Source organism: Lytechinus variegatus, chromosome 2 (assembly GCF_018143015.1).
Source record: "Lytechinus variegatus isolate NC3 chromosome 2, Lvar_3.0, whole genome shotgun sequence".
NCBI lineage: Eukaryota > Metazoa > Echinodermata > Echinoidea > Temnopleuroida > Toxopneustidae > Lytechinus > Lytechinus variegatus.
In genome coordinates this window covers 80,976,608-81,003,594 of record NC_054741.1, presented here as the reverse complement: position 1 = coordinate 81,003,594, position 26,987 = coordinate 80,976,608, and the positions used below count along the sequence as shown (strand labels likewise).

Below are 26,987 nucleotides of genomic sequence, written 5' to 3'. Positions count from 1 at the left end.
TTAGAATAAGCAATATTTTGCCTTACAAACCAGTTTTGTTTTTTGTATCCCAAATTCAAAATTGAAAAGCAAATCCCTATGATTGATAGATTTGTACCATCTATTGATAAATATTCCTGTTGTGTTTTTTTGGTCCATTTGGTCCTCAAAAGAACGAGGTATGTTTGGCACTAGTTTGAAATACTCGTAAACAGACAAACCTGCACATTTGACAAACTGTTCAGTATAAAAAAAGCATGTTGATGTTTACTCTTTCGCTTTGTGAGAAAAATTATTATTAATCTTAGTTACTTGAAATATATGATTGCTTTTTCAAGATGTATTGTTCTCAATTCATCAACTCTTGAAATGAATTGTGATGTAAATTCTTCAAACTCTCAAAAATATGGTAAGATCTAAATAGTCTGGGGGGGGGGGGGTTATTATCACGATCCGCAAACTCTTTGTATTAAAGACCTATGTACATGTATTATGCAGTTTAGAGCATTTTCTCACCTATACCCTCCCGCCCTGAGACTTCCCATCCTCCTCTATTCAAAATGCTGCTTTATTACCAATGCACTACTTGTATTACCCAGCCACTACCGAGTTCACAGAGTTTTCAGGACACACACAAAGTCACACATAAATTTACATGAAGCAATAGCTTGCCATGCTCTGTCTTTATGGGTTTAGGAAGTGTCATTATCATCACCAATGATAGGGACATCTTAGGTTTAGAAAACTCTCTTGGGTTTCATTCTTATTTGTCGGATTAAAGGGATGGTCTGGGCTGAAAGTTTGTATAGAGTAGAATTCATTGAGCAAAATGCCGAAAATTTCATCTAAATCGGATAACAAATAAAAAAGTTATTGAAGTTTAAAGTTTAGCAATATTCTGTGAAAACAGACGTCATGAATATTCATTAGGTGGGCTGATGATGTCACATCTCCACTTGTTCTTTTGTATTTTATTACATGAAATTAGGTTTATTCATTTTTTTCCTCCAAGAACTAGAAAAATTGGATTGAAAACTGATTTAGTGCATTAGATATTCATTGCTGCAACTTGTTTCATTATAATATAAGGGAGACGTATTATTCACACAAGAATGAAATAATGAAAAAAATTATGATTTTATGTAATAACATAAGAAAACGGAAAGTGGAGATGTGACATCATCAGCCCACCTAATGAATATTCATGAAGACTGTTTTCACAAAATATTGCTAAAGTCTAAACTTCAATAACTTTATTATTTGTTATCTGATTTTGATGAAGTTTTCGGCATTTTGCTCAGTGAATTCTACTCTATGTATTAAGATATAAATATTTTCAGCCCAAGCCGGATAAAACCAGACCTTGTCAGGTAGTGATATGCATCAATAGTCGACAATTGTTCTGTAAAAGATTAAAGTATATTAATGAAATGAAAAAAAAGTTTAAAGTTTATGCACTTGACCAGAAGAACCTGACAAGAATTATATTGATGAAATATTTTTCCTATATAAAAAAATGCATGAAAACTAATTTGTAATGATTTTTTTTATTCTCAACTGCACCACTTATCAGAACATTAGACCCCCTACCCCCTGACAGAAAATATAACTTAGAATATTGTGAGCAGAGGGCACTTACAACTGACTGAACTTCAATTTCTATACAACATGTATCTGGATGCGTACATGTACTGTATGTCTCTTACAAATATACATGAGGAGCTGTAGCAGGTATTCCCTGCTGCATGCATGGAAAAAAAGATCTAGGGGCTATTATATCATGCCTAAAAAGGATAGAACATTAACAACAAAACAGAACTGATGGAGTGATGGACCCCAATTTTTGTCAATCTATCACATCATTGTTTCGAGGAGGTGGTGCTGTGACCTTGTCTTCTGAACTAGTGATGCCAAAATCTAATAATCCTCACTCTACATTGTACACACATTATGTCAAATACATGTATATAGTGACCTCTGTGACCTTTAATATTGATACCACTAACTAATCAGATCTTCATACTCCATCCCTCCTTTACTTTAATAAAACAGTTGTTTGGTCAGCAAGAGAATGGAAAAGGAAAGGACAGATGACCCTAACACATAATGACCAACAGCAACCACCCTGTAAAAGTAAATATCCTGAAATTGTAAATCAAATTTCACATGAAAACAGTACCATCCCATGCATCACTCTAATAATGTATGCAAGAAGAAGTAAAAATAAATATTCATAGGAACGAAAATCCTATTGGTTGTTCATATGAGAGGATTGCATGGGACCTAAATGTAAGTTCAAGACTCGAGTTTATATTTCATATTTCTAAACCAATTTCGCTAAAACAAATATTGCCCATGTCTGTAATTTGTAATATCAATACAGTGAATGGAGTAACTTTATTTCTAGCTGACAAAACAGTTAAATGCCACCTCTCCCACTACTAAAAAATAAAAGCTATTTCAGGGTGCTACATAACATCTTAGAAGCACTTGCCCAGTTGGGCAAGTAAATTTTTAAAAAGTTGGAATATACTTGCCCAAAAATCTATTTCACTTGCCTGAAAAAACACTGAAAAATCAGTTTTACTTCTCCAAAAGAGAGTTTTGCGGTTGTATAAGCCATTGAACTTTTCTCCCTTTTGACATGAACTAATCTACTTTGTTGTTGCATTTCTTTTTCCAAAAAGTGATTTTATCTTGCCTGCCATGACCAAAATTAGGGTCAATATATCATATCGACCCAAAACTGGTCATTCTACGAGAATTTTGCTTGCCCATTTTGGGCAAATAGTTTTGGTCTTTACATAAAAAACACTTGCCAGACTCTAACTTTTACTTGCCCTTGGTAATCGGGCAAGTGCTTATGTAGCACCCTGTATTTTTGTATTAAATAACATTTGATTTCATTGTCACTACCATTGAATGTCTGTCAAATTCCAACATGGTACTCGTAACTATTCAAACTGTCAAAACAATCTCCTTATTTTTGCATTACACACAAAGAGACAGTAAATGTTACCATGAAAGGGATGACGAATGTTTGAGCATGAGAGTTCATGAAAAGGTTAGTGATGTTTACTTACTCTTTAATTTTGCTCTGACTTTGTTTGCTGTTTTCTTGATGTCACTCATCAACTCCTCCAATTCATCTTTGACTTCTGCGAAATGGAAAACAAAATAAGGAAAAAGATGATTAAATATGCTTTTAAGTTGTAAAGAGGGGGTGGAGTGATGAGGAGGAAAAATTATGGTTGTGTCAGGTTGATCAATGATAATTATACTTGCTTATATAGCGCTTAATACTTACTTTGTCAGAAGTCTCTAAGTGCTCTACAGTATATGCAGCATAATTACCCTGGCCTTAGCATTGCAGCTGTTACGCACGCTGCGTTTCAAGGAATAAATTCCTGCCAGGTACCCATTTACCTCACCCGGGTTGAGTGCAGCACATTGTGGATCAATTTCTTGAAGGAAATTACGCCATGGTTGGGATTTGAACCCAAGACCCTCTGTTTCAGAGTCCGGAGACTAATCCACTGGGCCACAATGCTCCACGATGATGATTTCAAATGTCAATGATGATAAAAAGTGATGATGGTGGTAGTGATGGTGAGGATTGTGGTAATGGTGATTATGATAATGATACATGATGTAGTGATAAAAAGTTTCATATTGGTGGTGGTGGTGGTAATGTTAATTTTGACTAACAACACCAAAACAACAATGATGACAAAATATCACCTTTAGAGAGGGAAAAGGCAAGAGGAGGGGATGATGAAACCTACTGCTCATCTACTTGTGAAAATTGTACAACTTTCTTTTAAAAAAAAATATAACTATCAATCCATCCCCCAAGAAAAGGACAACAAACTAAACACTTTCTAATAATAACGACTTCTTGTTTCAAATGCCATATTACTGTATATACATGTATGTATTACAATAAAATACACCTCCTCTAAATTTTTACATACTAGTTTCACATCAGCAGTAGATATCATAATACCAATTCACACAGATTAGAGTAAATGTATCAAATTGAAAAGTTATCATTACACTATATATCATCTGTGTAGGGAACACTTGTACTCTTTAAAAAAAAGTTAATCATAGGGCCTGCACACATCATATCCTGTATGTCAAAGGTTGAGTCATAATAGATCCTGTTCAGAAAGTCCATCTTTTAAACAGATATGTATATGTATAATGTAATTTCTGTTTTGTTTTGGAAAACAAATGTAGAAAAGTACAGGTCCTATGGATGTACTGTTCATACTTGTACTTTATTTTCGTTACTATTGTGAAGTTTCCTTTCTTAATTACGAGGGTCTACAGCTCTATGGTTTGCTGGTAATATATAATCAGTTCATCCAACAATGTACCAAATGCAATAGAACAAATCATTTTAAGGAATGTTTATCAGGTACCTTTATGAATGCTACAGCATGTAGGTTTACAAACATTATATGATACGCTAGTAGAATGCTGTCATTACAAATACCAGCACACATGTACATCTATACAACATGCAGAGAAGTATCTGTGCGCACACATGTGAACGCTAGTATAAGAGCAATATCAAAACACATAAGTGAACGCTCCATCAGACAATATTGGCGCACATATGTGAACGATTCATTGAGCAATATTTGGTGTAATATAGAATCATGGATTTTATTGATACAGACTCGTGACATTTGATAGCGGAGCACTGCACATTGGATGGGTTTGATGGAGTAATAAAGACCTGCACAAACAATCTACCTTTAGCCTCTATGCCAGACTGCACTCTTATTCACTTCATACTTATTTATAGAAATCAAATCTAACATTCTAAAATTTCTACTTGTATAAAAGACGATACAAAAATGATGGCGATAATTTGTAACAACAAATTATTTATTTTCAAATTCAGTAAGACTAATTTTCATATTTTGCAATTTCACTGTGACATTAACTTGTTAGTTTTGCACTTGTAGTTTGCCTCTATATCCATCTTGGACATTCATTGCACATTGAAAGAAAACATATTCCGATGTCACAAATAATTGAAATAACTAAGTATAGGTGTATGTCAAAATATTGGTTAATAGAATAAAACATTACTACACTACATAGCTGCATGTAATCAAATCAACTTTTTTCCCTACATAGAAACTAACGACATGTCTAAGATTGCTTTTCACTTTACATGTACCTAAACACTTTTATGGTAGGCTACCAATTTGCAATGAGCCCAATATCATGCGCCTATGAGTGTATGAGGTTTATGAGTTAATCATACACGTTAATGATGAGGTAATCATGAGAGAATGGATGATCTAGACTTTAAAACATTAGCTCAATCTTCCTGGGGTAAACATTTATTTCCTCTAACCTTTATGCAGCACGGTACAGGTATATGGGGAAAGAATACTGACCGGCAATATATTCAGATTTTACAATGAATGCATTGAAAACTCCCTTTATGTGTACAGCCTTAAAGATAAGCTGCTGAAATTATTCACTTACAAATGTACCGGTATTTGTATCATCATTTAGATCTTATTTGTTCATTCATGAATATATTAAAGGTAAATGCTAGTTTTGGTAACAATATCAAAATGAGTTCGTACAGAATCCAATGAAATGACCACCAAAGTGTCTGTTTGTATAAATAAAACGCATGTGCCAAAGGATTCTGGAAGAAATTGTGTAATTGCTGAGAAATCAGCAAATAAGCACAGGATTCGGGTAGAGCGTCAGGCCCGACGCTCTACCCGAATCCTGTGCTTATTGTATAATTATACATTGTCCAAAGTGCACTTATCTGTGTTAGGGATCTTCGGTGTGAACATTTTCAGTGTAGATTTCAAGATTTCACTAAGTTCAGTTAATGTAACTGTACCAGATCTAGATCCTCGATGATATACTGACAATTAAGCCTTGTTTTACAGACTTTCTCATGAAATCAGTGTTTACTGCAACTACTGGAATTTCTCTTTAATTTATTTTATTTAATCATTAATTCATGTATCTGTTTTCATTTGTTTCACTTTATTTCATTTATTTAATCATCGATCAAATTTATTCAATTTTATTTATTATCTTTTTTCAGGTTTCTTTACTGATACAGAAGTGTAACAAGTACATTATCTTCTGAGAAAAGGAGTATTATATAAAGCTGGTAACAACTACCTATAAACATTTTAAAGAGGAATGAGGAGAAAAGTGCCAGTACCAAACTACAACTCCAAAACAGGCGACCTCCCAACTTGTGATGTCGGCTAATGATCCTGGACAAATGGCCATCCTAAAGGATACTCCAAACACAAGTAGGAGGGTTTGGGCCCTATCTATCAAGAGACTATCTAATGAAGATGTGACTCCCATCACAAGCAGGAGGGTTGGGGCCCTATCTATCAAGTGACTATCTAATGGAGATGTGACTCCCATAACAAACAGGAGGGTTGGGGCCCTATCTATCAAATGACTATCTAATGAAGATGTGACTCCCATTACAAGCAGGAGGGTTGGTGCCCTATCTATCAAGTAACTATCTAATGAAGATGTGACTTCCATCACAAGCAGGAGGGTAGGGGCCCTATCTATCAAGTGACTATCTAATGAAGATGTGACTTCCATCACAAGCAGGAGGGTTGGGGCCCTATCTATCAAGTGACTATCTAATGAAGATGTGACTCCCATTACAAGCAGGAGGGTTGGGGCCCTATCTATCAAGTGACTATCTAATGAAGATGTGACTCCCATAACAAACAGGAGGGTTGGGGCCCTATCTATCAAGTGACTATCTAATGAAGATGTGACTCCCATCACAAACAGGAGAGTTGAGGCCCTATCTATCAAGTGACTATCTAATGAAGATGTGACTCCCATCACAAACAGGAGAGTTGAGGCCCTATCTATCAAGTGACTATCTAATGAAGATGTGACTCCCATCACAAGCAGGAGGGTTGGGGCCCTATCTATCAAGTGACTATCTAATGAAGATGTGACTTCCATTACAAGCAGAAGGGTTGGTGCCCTATCTATCAAGTAACTATCTAATGAAGATGTGACTTCCATCACAAGCAGGAGGGTAGGGGCCCTATCTATCAAGTGACTATCTAATGAAGATGTGACTTCCATCACAAGCAGGAGGGTTGGGGCCCTATCTATCAAGTGACTATCTAATGAAGATGTGACTCCCATAACAAACAGGAGGGTTGGGGCCCTATCTATCAAGTGACTATCTAATGAAGATGTGACTCCCATCACAAACAGGAGAGTTGAGGCCCTATCTATCAAGTGACTATCTAATGAAGATGTGACTCCCATCACAAACAGGAGAGTTGAGGCCCTATCTATCAAGTGACTATCTAATGAAGATGTGACTCCCATTACAAGCAGGAGGTTTGGGGCCCTATCTATCAAGTGACTATCTAATGAAGATGTGACTCCATTACAAGCAGGAGGGTTGGGGCCCTATCTATCAAGTAACTATCTAAGGAAGATGTGACTCCCATTACAAGCAGGAGGGTTGGGGCCTATCTATCAAGTGACTATCTTCATGAAGGTGTGACTTTCATCACATGCAGGAGGTTGCAGGCCCTATCTATCAAGTGACTATCTAATGAAGATGTGACTCCCATTACAAGCAGGAGGTTTGGGGCCCTATCTATCAAGTGACTATCTAATGAAGATGTGACTTCCATCACAAGCAGGAGGGTTGGGGCCCTATCTATCAAGTGACTATCTAATGAAGATGTGACTCCCATTACAAGCAGGAAGGTTGGGGCCCTATCTATCAAGTAACTATCTAATGAAGATGTGACTCCCATTACAAGCAGGAGGGTTGGGGCCCTATCTATCAAGTGACTATCTAATGAAGATGTGACTCCCATTACAAGCAGGAAGGTTGGGGCCCTATCTATCAAGTAACTATCTAATGAAGATGTGACTCCCATTACAAGCAGGAGGGTTGGGGCCTATCTATCAAGTGACTATCTTCATGAAGGTGTGACTTCCATCACATGCAGGAGGTTGCAGGCCCTATCTATCAAGTGCTACATGACTACTCCGGAGGATGACCCACATTACCAGCATAAGAATTGTTTTTTAATCTTATGAAGATGTGAACTTTTTTTACACTTCAATATATTAATCTTATATTAAAGCAATGTTGCCATAAGTGACATATATAATCTAAAAAAAGATGAATATATGTAGTGACGTTTGCAGGATTTGATTCACAATTTTATGAAGTGTTTTTTTAGTCCTAAATGTTCATTGTATCCATGAATTAGAATGATTTCCCTGTATCTTGTTTACAGTGTCATGTAGTCATGTAGAATTTCATGAACATGGCTGATCATTGGTCTTGTAGTAATGTTACCCTACTGCTGCTTGAAAATAAAAACCCTGAGATAAAAAAAAGCGGAAGTAGACATCCTGAGCTTGGAGCAGAGATGCACACCTCTCACTTCTCGCTGAGTATGTACAATCTCTTCTCATGATATTGGTGGGTGGCGTAGTACTAAAGGCTGACATGCAGACAGAATTATTCACACACACAAAACACACTCCATTTCATATGCACACAAGGCCCCCCTGACTACTTAGTCGCCATTAAAGACCCAGATTTCTCCTCTGTTCTGCTTCCCCACTCAAACCCTGTTTGTTTTGGCATAACCCATGGAGTTTGTTATATTTTTTAACATGTTTTCCACCTGAGATCCCTTGCTATCTTAATTTACAACCAGTATTTTTCAAAGTTCATCTGAATCAGGATTTGTGGCACATTATATATCCCTATTAAGACTATTTTTATTCTATGATTCTTACATTCAATTTTCATATTACTTTCATTTCTATAGTCAATTTTAAATATTATACCTTTATGTATCAATGATACACTCATTAATTCTAATGAATGAATTCTACTCATCTTTGTTTTCCTCTAATATTTCTTCACAGAAGCATACGAAGGATTTTTTAAAGGAAGGGGGGGGGGGTGGTCAAGCTGAATGAAATAGTGACAACCTGCAATTAGTTAACTTTTATTATTAGCTGAGGCACCGGATAACCAGTGGTTGTATAAACTTTTCTACTACTTGTATAAAAAAAATTGTGTGTGCATGGAATCTCCTGAAAAAATGTAACTGGGACTTTATGTGATAACGTAAATATGCACATTAAATCATTGGATGCCTTCACAGAAATAGTGCTTCTTTTTAATCATTGTTGCTTTACAGGAAGCCCAGAAGTGAATATACATGTGGGGTCTAGTGTGGAAGACTAGGGAGTCACATCTCTGCAAACCTTACATGCTAATGAATGAATTCACCCAATGGGATATTACCAGTCACACCACATCAGTAGTGCAGCATTTTAACACAGCCTACTTTAGCTACCCCATCCCATGACCTTTCCATAATACCCCATCTCACTTCCATTCTTTACAAAGAAAATGAAACAAAGCAAAAATAATACATATCACCAGAGCAATGGCTAATCTTAATGTTAATTTCCGCTCTACCTTATACGAAATCCTATTTACCTAACATACAGGTAGGACATACAACATGAACATGACACATGGTTTGGCCTAGCCCATCAACACACCATGCTTCAATCATACTACTGGACTACTATCCCTTTTTCTAAGCAATTTCAACTTTTCTCGTCAATGAAAAATACACCTTCCAACCATAAACCAAATCAAAGTTGGATCAAGCTTTTAAAGAGCGGGTGAGCTTGAACTTGAAAGCCTACACTGTATACCTTTTGTACACATGAACGCTAAGAAAGAGCTTTACCCTTTAACACAAAACTTAATGATCAATCATATTTCTAATGTTTAAGATTGAATACTGGTAATTGAATTGATTCCTGCATGTATAAACCATTAACCAATCATATAAATCTCCTGTATGATCAATTGCTACAGTTTGTGCAATATCTTGATGACAAATGTATTATGAATGATGAATCATACTTTGTACAGTTGGGACATCATTGTTGAACAAACACTGGTAAATACTATTAATTCAGATCTTTCAAAGATGTTCCTCCGATCAGCTCCCCTTAACAATGTTCATGTACAGTGTACATGTATGAATGTACAACATAATAATAATAATGCATAGGGAATAAGGAAAACTACCCCCTTCCCTGATTTTGTTTTTTACATACAATTAGGTTTCACATTACACGTGAGATCATTTGGAATAAGAAAGAAGCTATCTTGCACAGAATTTGTTTGTATTGTTTTATGAATTTTTGTATATGTACCTGTTTCTGTAAAGGCCTACATGTACAGTGTACAAAATAATACCAGGGAGATGATGTGTTTATACCATTTATGCTAGTTCCTTCCTCTTTGCAAACCTAAATGTACACCAGTACATGTTGTCTTGAAAATTAAGGTTTGTGAGTAAATTTGAATGAATAGCTGATACACAAGAAATTTTGTAACGTCCGAAATGTAGTCTGCTAGGGGGTTACAAATATTGATGATTTATCAACTTACGGAATGTCAATTCTGCAAACTTTCAATGGAGAATGTTTGTTTCAAAGTACTGAGCTTCACGTATAATACATTCATAAATCCACACATAGAGCTATCTCAGTCAGATATGAATGTATTATCACAAAAATAACTGTAATTAATTATGTACAAGGCAATGCATGAGATATTTCAAATTTGTGTAAATTTGGAAGTAAATTCAATTGCAACTACTGGGTATTATAAATCAAAAAGAGGCAATCAATTGTAAAACTTCAATTTTTATCACATGATTTATGACTATGTTTGGGGCCTAAAATTGACTTGCAATTGACTACAACGTGGTAGGTATTCATAATATTTTTGACAATTCTCATGTATTTTAAAAGGTATAAAAAGAGTAAAAAAAACAAGAACCGCAATTAAATTATAATGATAACATAACTGCTTACAATGTCTTGGGATTGAGCTATAAAGAGGAAGAGGAGGTGGGTAGACTATAAGAGAAGGATAGCAATACTTTTGGTTCAAGTAGGATTATCTTAGATTGAACTGTTACAACATATACTTCATTTGGTATGATTGGAAAGGGCAATTCAATGCTGTAACTTTAAGACCTTTTTTGAATCCCGCGCAATTAATAAACCAGAAGTAATGTGCAATGAAAAGCAAAAATTTTTTCTTTGAAGTTCGAAATAAATTTATGCTGATGTCAGCACAATAAAAGAATGTACATGTGAGAGACTTTCAGAAGGCCTACATGTAGCTACAGTGACAACTTATCTTACCATGTTGACATGCAACTTTTTATATGAAGACTTGTTATATGTGTATCTCACCAAGTTGACATAATAATGTAAATATGTCGACATGGCAAGATAAATTATCTCACCATGTCGCCAAGTTGATGGCAATTTAAAGCTTCCATAAGGACGGCATTACATTAATGGAATCCTGATGTGAACTCATTCCACAAACAAAAGATCCAATTTGTACTGATGGAACAGAGATGGGGACAGGATAAAACAGGTAATTAATTGATCTTCATTGCATGAACAAGCTATAAAAGGCAAGATCACATAATTGAGACCGTGCATATATGTGCTCAAAATGCAGTGTACTATACATGTATGTATTACAAGTAGGGCTATTGTCGTTTAGAAAATTATCTGTTGATATATTGCTAAAAATATCTTACCGATATCGATAACTATGAACAAAAAAACATAATATGCATCTTTTATGCATTATACTAATGTGACATACTCGCGTTGGTCAAAATCTGTATCTGCCACTGTACCAAGAATGCTTTAAAATTCGCATTCATTGGATGTAAATGATTACATAACATCTTTTAACAAACATCACATTTCATGTTATTAGCATTATTTTAGGGTTGGATGAAGTTTAATCCATAATTTGGGGGCTTTTTGGACAGTTTTGAGCAGTCAACGTCTTTCGCCTCTGCCATTTTGATCTTTGAACGTAGAGAGCAGTAACATACGGCCGTGTGCTCCCGGTCTTCTCCGTTAGTTGGTACTTGCGCTTGCGATGTTTTTTAGTCAATCGAATGAATTGAGTGCAGTCACGATGTTTGGATTGTCATGATTATAGCGAAGTGGGGGTGAGATCATGTTTTGTGGCTGGTAAATATTCATATTTTGTTGAGATCTTGAAGTAATTTCTGTTGCTGTTCTGTTCAGTTTGAACAAAAAATGTGTTTTCCGTGATTTTCTGTTTGAAATGCCACTTTCAAAGGGATGTTTCCATGAAATCAAGGAAAATCACTGTGTCTCTACATAATAGCAGGTATTATCGATGAGAGAAAGGTTATCGATATCGCTGAGTGGCAAAAAACAAGCAATTATTGACAAGACTAGCGATAAAGATGCTATCCATATTCCCTAATTACAAGTAAAGTGCAGATCTATGTTTTCAGTTGAGAAAAGCAGTATTATTTTATTAGCATGTATACATTAACATCCATCTGAAAAACAGAATGCTTTTAAATACATGTATAGTGTACACTGTAAGTCACTTTTTAGAGAGGATTTAAAAAGATTTACATGTATATCAGATACAGTATATCTTTTTAAAAGTCAGCGTGACCAAGCGCTAGATGTTAATGTGTCATTCCAGTTTCTGGGGTTGATCATGATCTCTCCCAATGACATGAAAATTTGAAAACATCTGCTCACTGTACTGATTATTTATTTGTATTGCATTATACCAAAGTCAATGTATTGTGGCTATATCTACATGTAAATAAATGACCATAATGAGTAGGCCATAATGCATTGGGGAAGATGGATTTTCAAGGGTAATCTGGTATATAGCCAATCGGTCAGGTCAAATATTTGACAGATAAGGTGATGATGATCATCATCATTACCGTGACTCATCTCAAATGGAACCAATCTTCTTTATTGATGAAAAGTCAGAAGGGTCTATTGTAGCTTGAGCATGTACATGTCACAAAGGCTTTCATCAAATTTTGGGGAAAATAATATAACCCATTCTGATCATTGATAATACTTTCGTGGCTAGCCAATGCAAGGCACGTGGACAAAATCAGAAATGCATGAAGTAGAAATTGACCTGTATTTCCTGGGTGAAACTGGGCACTACGACTGCAAGGCGAGAGAGAAACGGCATTGGACAAGAGGGTTGATTTAATGCTGATTCTGCAATATCTATGATTTAAATGTATGTCTGTGTTTTGTATCATGATTCATATTTGGGATTTCACACGTACAGTAGCTAATAAGATGATTTTAAAACAAAACAAACAACCTGAAATAGAAAGTCGTAGAATCGTAGATGGGTTTTTAAAGAGAATTAATGGGTAATGCTCTTTGAAGAGTGACTTTGCACAAGATCTAAACTTCTCTGGATAATGATATTTTGTGAATCTCTGCATACAGTGCAGGTTAGTAACATTTTGGTCAAGTGTATTTTCATTCATTACTGTATTCCTGAGTAACCTCTATACATGTAGATAATTTGATGCATGATTCATTGAACACAATAAGAACTGAGCATTTGAATCCAAGTAGTGCATTCTCTCATTTTTAGGAGATCATAAACGATGCTAATATAAAACCTGGGTCCCATAACACAAAACTTTAGCAATGATCGTAGAACATTTTTCTACGAGTGATTCCATAGACTACAATGTACAATCAATCGTAAAAATCAAGCATACGATCAATCGCTAACCTTTGTGTTACGGAGCCCTGGAATATTGAAACTGCTGTCTTTATAAAGTTTATAGAGGGACTGTAATTAAGATTTTCCGTTGTGACCTTGGATGTGTATAAAAGGGTTTTGAGTTGCACTTTAATATGATAGAGAATGGTAAGGGATGGTTTGGGTTGGTGAGAAAGCAGGGTATTGATAATGTATCTTTCCCTACGGAAGCACACAGTCTGCATGACTTGACTCCATTCGATGTGTCCTGTCAGTTAATTAGCTCACGCAAGGACCCCTTTTACACTGCCTATCTATACCTCTACTGCTATTCAATTAGGCGTAAGCTTATAGTGGTTCCAGAACAATGAGTAGTCACTGTACATGTATGTATGAATATCCAACCAATTGTCAAATATGATTATAATTGAATATAACACTACAGTATGATATTATTTCATCTAATGGGCTCATTCTATTAAATAAGAGATGCTTGTTTTATATTAAAAAAAAACATGTTGAGGAAAAATAAACCATTACTTAGAATAAAGAGACCGACAGAAAAACACACAGAAAACAACATGAGGAAGAAAAAAAATCTTAGAGAGATATATTTAGAAAGGAAATTGAAGTACAGTATGCTAAAAAGTTTTCATATAGGCCTGCATAATGTACATAAATGTCTACCAAAACAGAAAGAGAAAGAGAGAGATATAGCGAAAAAGAAAGCGACATTTAGTGTATAAACTAATGATGGAGAGATGAAATAAAAACTATAAACTGACAATAAACAAGACCTGAGTCTACTGGAATATTTTTCTAAACTCAGCCTGCTGACAAGTGCAAAGACGGTATCCTTGAACTATGATTACCTTGGAAGAGCAAAATGGCACCTCAAAGCGGATTAACTTTATGAGTTAAATCAGATTCTAAATATAAAGCACCAAGCTAACCTAATCCAAATGCACTGCATGAAGCGCAGGAGAGGAAGGTTGTGTGATCTGGAAACCAATTAAAGATTTACTCTCCCATTTCAACATTGATTTTCAGTGATTGAGGAAGTGGGCCTAAACCTCAATCATTTGTAATGGTTATGTCTGTGATGGTAATGTTTCCAAGCAACAATATGACTTGATTGAAAAACCCTCTTTTTTTATTTACTGCAGCACCTGCATATAAAGTGGATAGGAATCCAACAGTATTTATTACTTTTACAAGTGACTCGCATTGGAATTCTGTTCAGCAGTATCATGTACTGTAGGAAATGATTATTTTTTTCCACCTGGATATTCCTCCACTCATATCATTATTAAAAACTTCAAACATATATCTTCTCTTACTGAAGGTAGGCTTATATGTTTATTTACATGTACATGTAGTATGCCTAAACATGAGCACCTTTAATATTGAATAATCAAACTATCAAAGTGTGTAAAAAATACAAAAGATAATATGAATTCTGCACACTGCACAAGCAGCAAATCATACATTCACAATGAACAGCACCTTTTCTCTAGAACATTTTGGTTATTGGTATCATTATTGCAGTTTCTTGAAGTTTTAAGACTCAACTTTTACTAAAGGAAAAAATAATGTTGTAAACTTGAAACTATATATCTAATTGAACCTCCATTGACTGTATTGAGTATGTTTTACAGTCCTTGGATTACAAGGTTCTTCGATCTGCTATGCTTTGCTTACCGAACTTCAACCACACGTACATGTACATCTTAAAACTTCAGTTAAAAACAAAATGCTTTAAAATACCATCCAAATCAATGCATAAGTTACTGTATATGCCTGAAGGAACAAAAGTGGGACAAAAAGTACATGTAATGAGTTATACAAACCATTCTAAATGTTATCTGAATGAGGAAATCTTACACCCCCCCCCAAAAAAAAAAAGTAGTTTATTTAAAGAAAAGAGAAAATTTGTCAAACTGGCATTTACTCAAAATTTCTCCAAAATTGGATGAAAAAATACACAATTCATAATGAAGTCAAATAAATATGAAAATGAGAGAGACGATTTCATTTACTCACTAACTTTACTTAATGTATAGTATGAATTGAAATATTTATAGATTTGACATATAAAGTGTACTCTTACTCAAATCAATTAATCAATTATCATTACAACAACGGAATTCAATATGTTTGTGGAAGAATCAAACTTTGTTTCACATGCTATGGAGAAAATTCAAATATTAAGTGTACTGTAATAAATTACAAATAGGTAGCATGTGATGTATTCAGTTCCCTCATGTGCATACCAACCAGGATCTGCATAGGCCTACAGTATTTCCTGTTTTGTGAACGAAGCGAAACTAAATTATAATTAAATAAAAATTTCATAAACTTTTTATTTTACATCAGATTCTGATAAAATTATAAGCATACCAGCATGTTTGACTTTTCTCTTTTTTATTCAAATCAATTTTTTTTTGTTGGGGTAGACTAGCCCTTTTAAACATGCATACATGTATTCACTGAATATTACTATAACTCAATGTAGTTGATGTACATCATTATACAAAGCTACAATGTACCAAGTACATGTACTCAATAACATCTAACTGTAAACAATTTCTGCTTGGAATTAAAAGTACTGCACAGAGAAAATGGGAATGTGTTTGCTGGTGCCCCGAAGGTAGCATATTGGATTAGATGAGGACAGTAGGAGGGGCAGCAGCAAAAAGGGACTATCGTCTGTCATTTTCCATTGCTTTCTTTCATTATGACCCCTGCCCTCAATTTGGAAAGAGAAGATGAGGTTATGAGCAATATTTCCTATACATGATCTCTTCTGAAAATATTTAAACCACTTGCTGAATAAAGTTCTTATTGCTCATACATTGTACATGTACACACATACATAATTCAATGAATAAATGAATGAATAAGTAAATGAATAAATAAATAGATGGAATATAATGGATCTCAGAATGTAAATTCCGAATATAAAATTGCAATGTACATGTACTTTAATATCTGAACTTGAAATACACAACTATTTTCCACTTTAATTTTTTGAAGGCATGATGAACAATTGAAGCAGTTGCAAAAAGAAACCCATTAATTATTCTCTCTATTCAAACTAAAAATAATATGCCCTGCAGTGATATTCAATGAATTATGGAACTTAGCCCCACCCCTCCCCCCCAAAAAAAAAGTATAGAAAACCATGTTCATGTACAAGGTGTAATATGATCATTGCGCATCTAAAGAGTTAAAATACACAGAGAACTTTATATACACACGTTCAACTGATTAGAATAATTAAAAAATTCTAACCTGAGGTATAAAGAAACATTGATATTTTTAATCTAAATGTTTTTTATTGATCCACCTTTAAAAGCATGAGTAATGCAATTGGCTATTTGTCATGTAGTAATCTAATGCACACCCAGCTGTCAGAAGGTGCCATATATCACATGTGCACACACAGCCGGGCTATTTACGTTCATGCACAACAAAAATCAATTTTATTGATACAGGTACCGAAGCTGACTCCGCACTTGTGCTGCTGGTGTGTGGCGATGTCCATGTAATGTATTTCCACACCCTATGTTTAGTGGCTCCATGGTTGGAATTGACTCATAAGACCATTTGACTTATTTTCCGCTAACAGCTCTGCGACTCTCTTTCTCTCAATTTGCTTCCCTTCATCTCTCTCACTCTCCTCCATAGAGGAACATAGATACGTAACTACTTTATAGCCAATAAAGTAATGTTCACTTTAATATTCAGCATATTATATTAATGAGATGTTATTATGTATTGTCTTTTCAATATGGTTCTATCGTCAATGTATCTCCATATATCTGCATACTGAACAGTTCCAACCATCTTTTATATATTGTATACATGTATAGAGTGTAGATGCATTATATCTGATTCATCTATAATTGGATCTACTTTATCTCCATCATGGAGTATTAATAACAACAAGTGGAGTGCATCTGGCAGTCTCACCTGCATTTATGATTCAATATAGCAGCAGTGCCAACTTTGAATATGACTATAAAATAATTACATGTAATCACAAAAAAACACCATTCATATAATAACATACTATGTTCACTGACCCAAGAATAACATTTGACCTTGATCAAATGACCTACATGTAAGAGTTGTTCAAGATGAGCAGAGCAACTATACTGGATAACCCCTACATGTATACCGTACATGTCCACATTTATCCATAAACTTTCAAAGTTATGATGGCAAATCAACAATTATCAACATCATGGCCAAAGTTCATCGACCTTGAATGACCTTCGACCTTGGTCATGTGACCCGAAACTCGCGCAGGATGTTCAGTGACACTTGATTCTGTTTCTGTTTATGGTAACTTCCGTAGGAACTCGGCAGGACAGCCCACCATTAGAGAAGTGCTGGTTTAAAGTGTTCTGCCGTGCAACATTCATAAACATACATGTACATGTAAATTATTGGAATCACCTACAATGTACTGTACATGTAGATGTGCCGTTTAATAAACCTGGGTAATTTCAGAGTACATGTATGTATGTTTTAAAGTGAAAGAGCACTTTAAGACTACATTAATACATGTAAAATAACAGTTTAATCAATGGTGAAACACATAGCAGTGCACTTTTAGCAAAGAGAGTACATTTGGCATTTTAAATATTTTGATTTTTTGTTTCAATATTTGTACATGTATGTGCATGTGTATTTGTTACATGAATTTCTTTCATTCATTCTAATATACAATGTCATCAACAGATCAAATACCTATTTAATACTTCAATTCATTTTCCTTCATATTTATTTTCCTCTTTTCTTTTTAGCTTTTATTCTCATTTATGATCATACCCCCCCTCCCCATTGAAATACTACTACTTAGCCTATTATGAATGTAGGCTTACAATAAAAATAGATTGCTACTGTAATACTTTCCCTCCACTCTGAATATGAGCTACGATAATACAATAATGATGAGAGCAAGCTGGGTTAGAATAATAATAATGGGTTGGGTTAATGGAGACAGCTGTTGTAGAAATTCATGCATTCTACCAACCATATCGAGCCAGCGTCTAATTACTACAAGCATGCTACACTAATGGTGTGTGAATTATTCAAATATAGACATTGGCAAATTTTCCATTGCTAAAGTAAAACTGAATAAGTTTGAGGTGCGGGCAATCAATTTGATACCTAAAGCAGTCAATGTTGGATAGACATGTACATGCACAATGCACATGTATTCTAATTGGCTTTTTTTAATCAACCAATTAAACAATATACATGTACATGGCGGCGTTTGACAATAATCTCATGTCTTTGTGTATGTAGAACACAGTTTGAATTTAGTTTTTTTTTAAATAAATCACATTTTGAAATCTTTAATAGATTGGAAAGAACAGAGGAAAGTTTTTATTTCAAATTAATGAGAAAAGACAAAAGTGTATCACTGCTGAGATAGCAACAAAATGCCGATGGTGGTTTTGAATGTGAGGTCTAAAGTGAAAGACCCCTGTTACATCTGAGTGATTCCCTACCTCGGGCCGGCCAGGGGCCTACATCGCGTCGGAAAGAAATCAGATGCAAACATCCCAAACCTACCTTCGGGCCACCTTTTAGCGAACCTACCCGAGACCACATCCAGAGGTAGTCTCGGGTAGGTATCGAGCCGGCCCCGGTCCACCACTCGTAGATGTAAACGCACACAAGCTTTCAAACCTATCTCGGTCCGTTCGCCAGCTGTCAAATTACGTCATCGCGCGCACTATCCCCTCCCCAGCCCCGTCATTCTTCAAATGTTTTACTACTACTACTACTAAGCACTACATGTACCATGGACCTACCACTCTGAGTAGTACATTGTAGGTCCATGATAGTAATAAAAAATTGTTTACCAAATCAATTAAATCTTTAATACAAATGCGAGTACAATAGTGTACATTTATTAGTATTTTTTTTCAATCTCTTCTATTTTTAATCTTTATCTTTTGAACACGCCCACCTTGTAACAGGGCGTAACAGATTTCTATGTATATGCTTAGTAAATAAAGCTCAATCAATGAATCAACCCCAAACCAAAGTTCATTCAGAACTATGGAAGTAATGGTTACACCCAATACCAATGTGTATGAGGTTACATCTCTTAATGCAGCCCCTGGAAATGTCTGACAGAAGATCAAGGAAATAATTTTCTTAAAATGAAATCTTAAATTTACTTTTATAGATCAGATTTGGTTTTAAGGTGTAATTTGATGAGTAATGTCCTTCATTCACAGTATTCTTCCATATATGTACACAAACAGGTTTGCAAACTACGGCAAAATAATCATATAATAAAACAAAGTCGATCTGTATTTCTTTTTTTTAAGGTCTTTAATAGTATAATTATAAAGGGCTAAATATAACATGTATTTCCTTCTTTGTTTATTACATTATCCAGGATTATAACGCTTTTATAATACCTTTTAAGATTTAAAAGCTATTTTTAGATTACTTTTTTTTCATTTTTTTCCATCTGAGAATCCCCCCCCCGAAAACAGATATTATAGAATGACAGATTACATCTCTAAAAGAATCATTCCAGTGCAGGTTGCATACACCATGGTATGATCATGCTGCCTGGCATGAATGTACATGTAAACATTGTTTGAGGGGTTTGTTTTTTCAAAAGGCATGGTGACCTTATCAATGTCTATTGAGACTACATACTTGTACATGTATCTTAGTGCTTTTTATATATCAAAGAATAGGCCTACATTCACTTCAGGACACTACATTCCACTTTCCTACCTACATGTACATGTACATCGAATACTTGAGCTTGACAATATCAACAGAATATGTTACATGTACACATGTACGTGTGTGTAAATTTTCTCTACATTTTTCAAATATTCAAGAAAAACATGAACTTCAAAATGGACAAAAGCAGATCCAAAATCAGACTATAAATGGGTGCAAATGTGTCTTTAAAAACATTTGATAAGCAAAAAAATTAAAAAAAGGTCATTGCTCATTTGTCATTTTTACAGGGTGAACAAATAAAAATGTACTAAATTTACAAGGTTCCATACCTGATGTATACATGCAGCCTTGTACATTGTAGGGCTTTAATATGCAGAAAACATTTTTTTTAATTCTATGGTTCTACTTGTACATGTAGACCTGTATTCTTTGACATTACATAATGTGATTCTGTTAGATCTGCAACAATACTGCAATACCTGTACATGTTAGTTCATGGTAAATATTCATAACAGGGCATGTACGTATCAATTGACAATAACACTACACTGAGTCAACTTTAATAGGGGAAATATCAAAATGCTTCTGATATACCTGGACATCAATGCAGTTGCATTCTTCAAACAAAATTGAATTTTCTTTTGTTTTGAGGTTGACATTTCATGAGTAGGGGAGCTGTCAGTAAAGCATCCCGTAACTGACGTCACAAAATGTGTACTACATGTACATGTACCTACACTGTACATCTCTAGCCATAGAGTTTGCTCTCAAACCATTTCCAAGATGACTTTACAATTACTGTACACCTACATGTACATGTTCAGTAGGCCTACATACATGTACATGTATACTACAAGTACATGTATAGTACATGTATATATTTTTTGAGATTATATGCATAATAATGTAACATCTTTCACAAGGAATGGTTGTACATGTATGGTGGGAGAGAAACCTGAAGGCCTACATGTACATAATGAGTATGAAATGAGTCATTTTGTCACAGTAGCCTACAACTATCGCCCATGAATAATCAAGCAACATACATGCACATGCAGCCTCAACCCTAGTATCATAAAGGATTGGAGAAGAGGCATTCCATCGTAGTACAGTATGTACATGTAGGCCTATGTGGTTTGTAATATGCATGCACAAATAAACCAGATCATTGCATATTTGTACCAGGGAATTGAGATTCTGCATGATTCCATGAGTAATATTCATCAATTTCATTGGTGTACCATAATAATTCTGATAATGTCAGCCTCAGGAAGTACATGTATTTAAAAGTGTGTGTGTGTGGCGGGGGGGGGGGGGGGGGGAGGCTCTAGGTACCCTTCCCACTTTTGTTAGCACATGTACATGTAATTGTAAAGTATATGTGTAAAAAAACATGAAAATTACCATCAAATATTTGATTTTATGCATGTTCAGGCCCCTCTTTCAGAATAATTGTGCAGCCCCCTGAACCGTTTTGGGAATCTGTATCCTATATCATGGGCCTACAATACAAGGCAACAAATCTTTTAAAAATCTCTTATTACTACACAGTATATTAAACAAAAATATGTTCACGTTAAAGGGGAAGTTCACCCTGACAAAAAGTTTATTGTAAAAATAGCAGAAAAATCATTTAAAAATATTGCCGAAGGTTTGAGAAAAATTCATCAAATAATTAAAAAGTTATTAGAATTTCAATTATTTGATTTGTGACGTCATATGCGAGCAGCATTCCTACTGTACATATCGAATGGTAAAAAAATCAATGAAATGTCATTTTCTCAGAAAATTGAAAATGGTTTTCACTGTACCCTTTGTATATCAATAGACAAATCATTTAACACCTGATCATGAATAGAAAACAAAATTAAGTCATCAGGAGCCATACAAAATTTGAAATTCATGCATTTTATATTAACACAGGGGGCAGCTGCTCGTTTATGATGTCACAAATCCAAAACTTTGAACTCTAATAACTTTCTTACTCTTTAACAGATATTCCTCAAACCTTCATCAATATTTGTTACTATTTTTTCTGCTATTTTTACGACAAAGTTTTCTTCAGGGTGAACTTCCCCTTTAAAGTCAAGTCTAGTAGTTATGTCTAGATCTACAAATCTGACATATCTTCATTTCTATTGTATAAGAAAGCGATTCAAGCCAAAAATGTATGACAGTGAAAACCAGGTAAAAGTTGTGATCTAAAATGATATACTCAAGTTTAATTTACGCACATGAAATGAAAATCATTAAATGTCTACTTTCATGAGTACAACACATAGTTTAATACTATTTAATGTACAAGCGATTTCTACCTGAAACATTTTTAGCAAATAACGAGAGATTTTATAGTGGTACGATATTTGTTTTGATAATTTTTGGCCTCATGAAAACTATCCCAATTATTTCAAACATTCTATAAAAAGCTGAAAAAAAGCAATCATCAGGATACGTGTACATGTATGTTTAAACTGTATGTGTACATGTAAATGTATATTCAGCAGGTGTTGTAGATTTGCACTGTCAACTACAGTAATCAGCTGTGTCAATTGTCCTGTAATACTATTAGAAACGCCTAATTCTCTTTTTGGAATGAATCATGATTATTAAACAGCTGATATACATTAGCCTTTTGACAAGGCCTCTTAACTTGGCTCTTTTCCTCATCAAACGGTGGCTGAGACGAGACAAGTGACTGACGAAGAGAACTGGCGATACCCGAGTGAGCGCGAGAGCGAGCGACTATAGTCGCGAGGCCTTTTGGAATCTGGTGAAGACGTGAATATATGAATTATTCATGAGCATGCTGATGCGCCAATCCGCACCATCGGTGTCTATGACGTCATGGGACCGGGTTTATTTGCTTCTGTGACACAGGGTCATACGTGGGGTTCAATGATGTGAGCAATGCGCTCGCTGATTGGCTGCTACGTCTAGCGATTCTGATTCGTAAACAATGGTTTATAAGAAATCCAAATCGGGTTCCTAAATAGTGAAGGCCCTGTGATTGAGCTCGAAATCCTCACACTCACTCGGTTTTTTGTGCAGTCTTTTTTCCAGTCAGTAGGTATGTGATATAAATATCACAACAGACAGAAGGCTAAATATACTAATGCATGTGCTGTAGTACCCAAATCCAAACAAATTATAAAATGTGGGCTCCATTCTATGGACATTACACATATTATCACTACATGTGCAATATCCTTTACAGCAAAGAATACCTACATACATGCAGGCCTACATGTACAGTAGGTCTAAACATGGGGCCAAATGTACATGTACATGGTTTATCCCCCCCCCCAAAAAAAAAGAAGACAAATGAAATAAAACAAGTGGAATGCCTCTGGCCATCTCACCTGCATCACGCGGTTCAATATAATAATAATAATAGGTCCATTTATATAGCGCAGTTACTATGTGCATATACTCTACTGCGCTTTGATAATTGGTATCATATTATTACCCCGGCTGTAGCTGAGCCGCCATATTAATAGGCGCTAAAGCGTTCAAGAAAAAATCCTACCGGGTACCCATTCACCTCACCTGGGTCGAGTGCAGCACAATACGGATAAATTTCTTGCTGAAGGAAATTACGCCATGGCTGGGATTCGAACCCACGACCCTGTTTCAAAGTCCGAAGACTAATCCACTGGGCCACAACGCTCCACTGTAGCAGCATATAGCAGCAGTGCTGACTTTGAACTCTAACTCGCACAAGATGTTCAGTGATACATGGTTACCCTTATGTCCACTTTTTATGAACTAGACCAATAAACTTACAGAGATATGATGGTTATTCAACAAAAAAACCCAACAAGGCCAAAGTTCATTGACCTTACATGACCTTTGACCTTGATCATGTGACCTGAAACTCGCACAGGATGTTCAGTGATACTTGATTAGTCTTATGTCCAAGATTCATGAATCAGATCCATAAACTTTCAAAGTTATGATGACATTTCAAAAACTTAACCTCAGGTTAAGATTTTGATGTTGATTCCTCCAACATGGTCTAAGTTCACTAAATGACCTTTGACCTTGGTCATGTGACATGAAACTCTAATACATTGTAGGATGTTCAGTAATACTTGATTAACCTAATGGCCAAGTTTCATGAACAGGTCTATATACTTTCTAAGTTACATGTATGATGTCATTTCAAAAACTTAACCTCAGGTTAAGATTTGATGTTGACGCCGCCGCCGTCGGAAAAGCGGCGCCTATAGTCTCACTCTGCTATGCAGGTGAGACAAAAAGGAATACAAATTAAACAAAATAAAACCATGTAAATAAAGGTTAAAGAAAAATTCAACTTTACAATAAAACAAACAGGAAAAATAGACCTACATGTACATGTAAACAATAAACTTGACAACAGAAACACAGACAACTACACGTACATTTGTACATACAGTACAGGCCTATGTTGTAAATTATGATGAACATAATGTACTTTGGTATGGTTAGATGGGAGATTCTATACTTACATGTACATGTGCTTAATTGTTGGCAAAATAGGCTAGTCCATATCCCATTTAGAATAGAACAAGATGTACGATCTATTGGCAAAACTTGATGCCAACATCCCCATAGAGGCAAAGCCTATACTTGTATTCTCTGTGTAGATGTGACACAACATTTGCTCCGGCGACAATTGCTCCAGGCTTTATTTCGTCTATAAAAATATAGGGTTAGGGATGCTAAAGGGTTTTATGTTAAGTTTAAGATTAGGATCAGGGTAGGGAATAGCGTTGAAATAATCCATGGTTGAAGATGGTCATTCGACTCATTCCATTAACGTGTGGAATTTGCAGTGCTCAGAGTAATTGTCTCCAGAGCAAATGTCATGGAACCGTAAATTCACCCCCAGTTGTCAACACTATTTTCTTCCAAAACACAGAGATTGTTATGAAATGTTCTGCAAATATCTACTGAACTTGTTTCAAATGTTTTCTTTGAATTAACATAGAGTATGAAGGACTTACTTTCATCTGCTTGTGGTGCTGACAGGATATCACTGTGCTTCTTCTTTACTTCATCCACATTCTTAGAGATCTTGTCAATATTATTTCTCACCTCTTCCACCTACACAATTGATAATAAATCAAATAATTCAGACGAAAATTAAAAATAAAGAATGATTAAGTTTAGTAACCAATGTAGGTCTGGGAATATAAATACTATAAATGTCCAAAATTTGCAGAAAGAAACATGTTCGGAGGATTTCACATTTTGGTGATATTTCGCTCATCGATAGCTAATATTTTACGGTAATTCAGTCATGGATGTATGTCTACTACAGTGCATCATCAACCCCATGCCTAATCATTATTTTAAAAAAAGTACAAAACTAGCATTAAGCTTACCTGTTCAAAGAACTCTTCCATGAACTTCTCTGACTCCACATTGACCGCGACCTCTGGGCCCACATCATCTTCCTCATTCTAAAATTAATAAAGACACAAAATATTACCATAAAATTGGTATGCAAAGTTAAATCATACATAGTGATTCATGGGGGAGGGGCTGAAATCAAATTGTGTTCAGCCTTATGTTATACCTTGTGTGAAGTAACAAGGAGATATGGGATCACAAGTGCTGGATTGACTTTATAGGAGGACCTTATGCTCCTCCTTTCTTTTTATCAAAGTTACACTACCTAAATTGAAATATGGGTGTATTTTTGTGACTCGCGTGACACATTTCAAGGGTGTTTTCAACTTGAAATATTAGCAAACTCGGGTGATAAAAGTGCAAAAAGCAAAGTGATGTGTTAAAATGGCTCTAAGATTAGACAGCATTCAAAATAATATGTATTTACTGACAAAAGAATATTTATACTTTGCAAATTTGACATCTCTTTTAATAGGATTGTGTAACTTGGTAATTTGTGGGTGAAAGGCAGTGAAATCTTACATGTAGATTTACACCTCTTGGACATGTACCTAGCCAATTTATTCTTCATTGATTGGTATAACTTGAAATTTGAAGCATACACTGTACATGTAGGGTGTCTAGTTTGGAATGGCTGGCATATTTTTGTACATGTACATGGTACAATGCACAAGAACAGAAAATACAAATACATGTACCTAAGTAATGACTCCCTCGAGTTGCTTTAATATCATGAACAATCTATTCATACATGTACAGCCTTCAGTAATGGGTGATTTAACAAATAGTTTACCAACATTTCCTTGGCAACCAGCCTCCATACATGTAGAGTGTATTTGGCATGACTAGCATGTTTAATTAGTGAAGAGATTGGAGTTGAAGGGAGGGTATTAATTTTTTATTCTGTAAATTTACATTTGACATTAAATGTAGGTCCAACTGTACAGTAAATGTATGCCATTTAAAAAGAATCAAAATTTTAAATAGTTGCCTTTACTATCAATTTGAATGTTTACAATGTCATGCACAGACTGTGCTAGGACACTACTTACATGTAAATCTGACATTGTACATAATGTACATGTACAATGCAGGCCTACATGTACAATTCAGATGATAATAACTGGACATTGTAGGCCTACAATTGATAGCAGGTATGACAATGACTGTACTTGAGTACAATATCTACATGTATTTGCCTACT

The 26,987-nt window shown here is 35.1% G+C and overlaps 1 protein-coding gene across 3 annotated transcripts in view; it reads right to left on the bottom strand.

Moving 5' to 3' along the window:
* LOC121409225 (syntaxin-like) overlaps positions 1-26,987 on the bottom strand; it is a 74,311-nt gene that overhangs the window by 42,547 nt on the left and 4,777 nt on the right. For all 3 annotated transcript variants that reach the window (XM_041601086.1, XM_041601087.1, XM_041601085.1), the window contains exons 2-4: positions 25,756-25,833; positions 25,375-25,474; positions 3,063-3,137 (exon numbers count right to left, since the gene is read on the bottom strand). In XM_041601086.1, the coding sequence (XP_041457020.1) occupies positions 3,063-3,137; positions 25,375-25,474; positions 25,756-25,833 (253 nt within the window). The remainder of the gene's footprint in view (positions 1-3,062; positions 3,138-25,374; positions 25,475-25,755; positions 25,834-26,987) is intronic.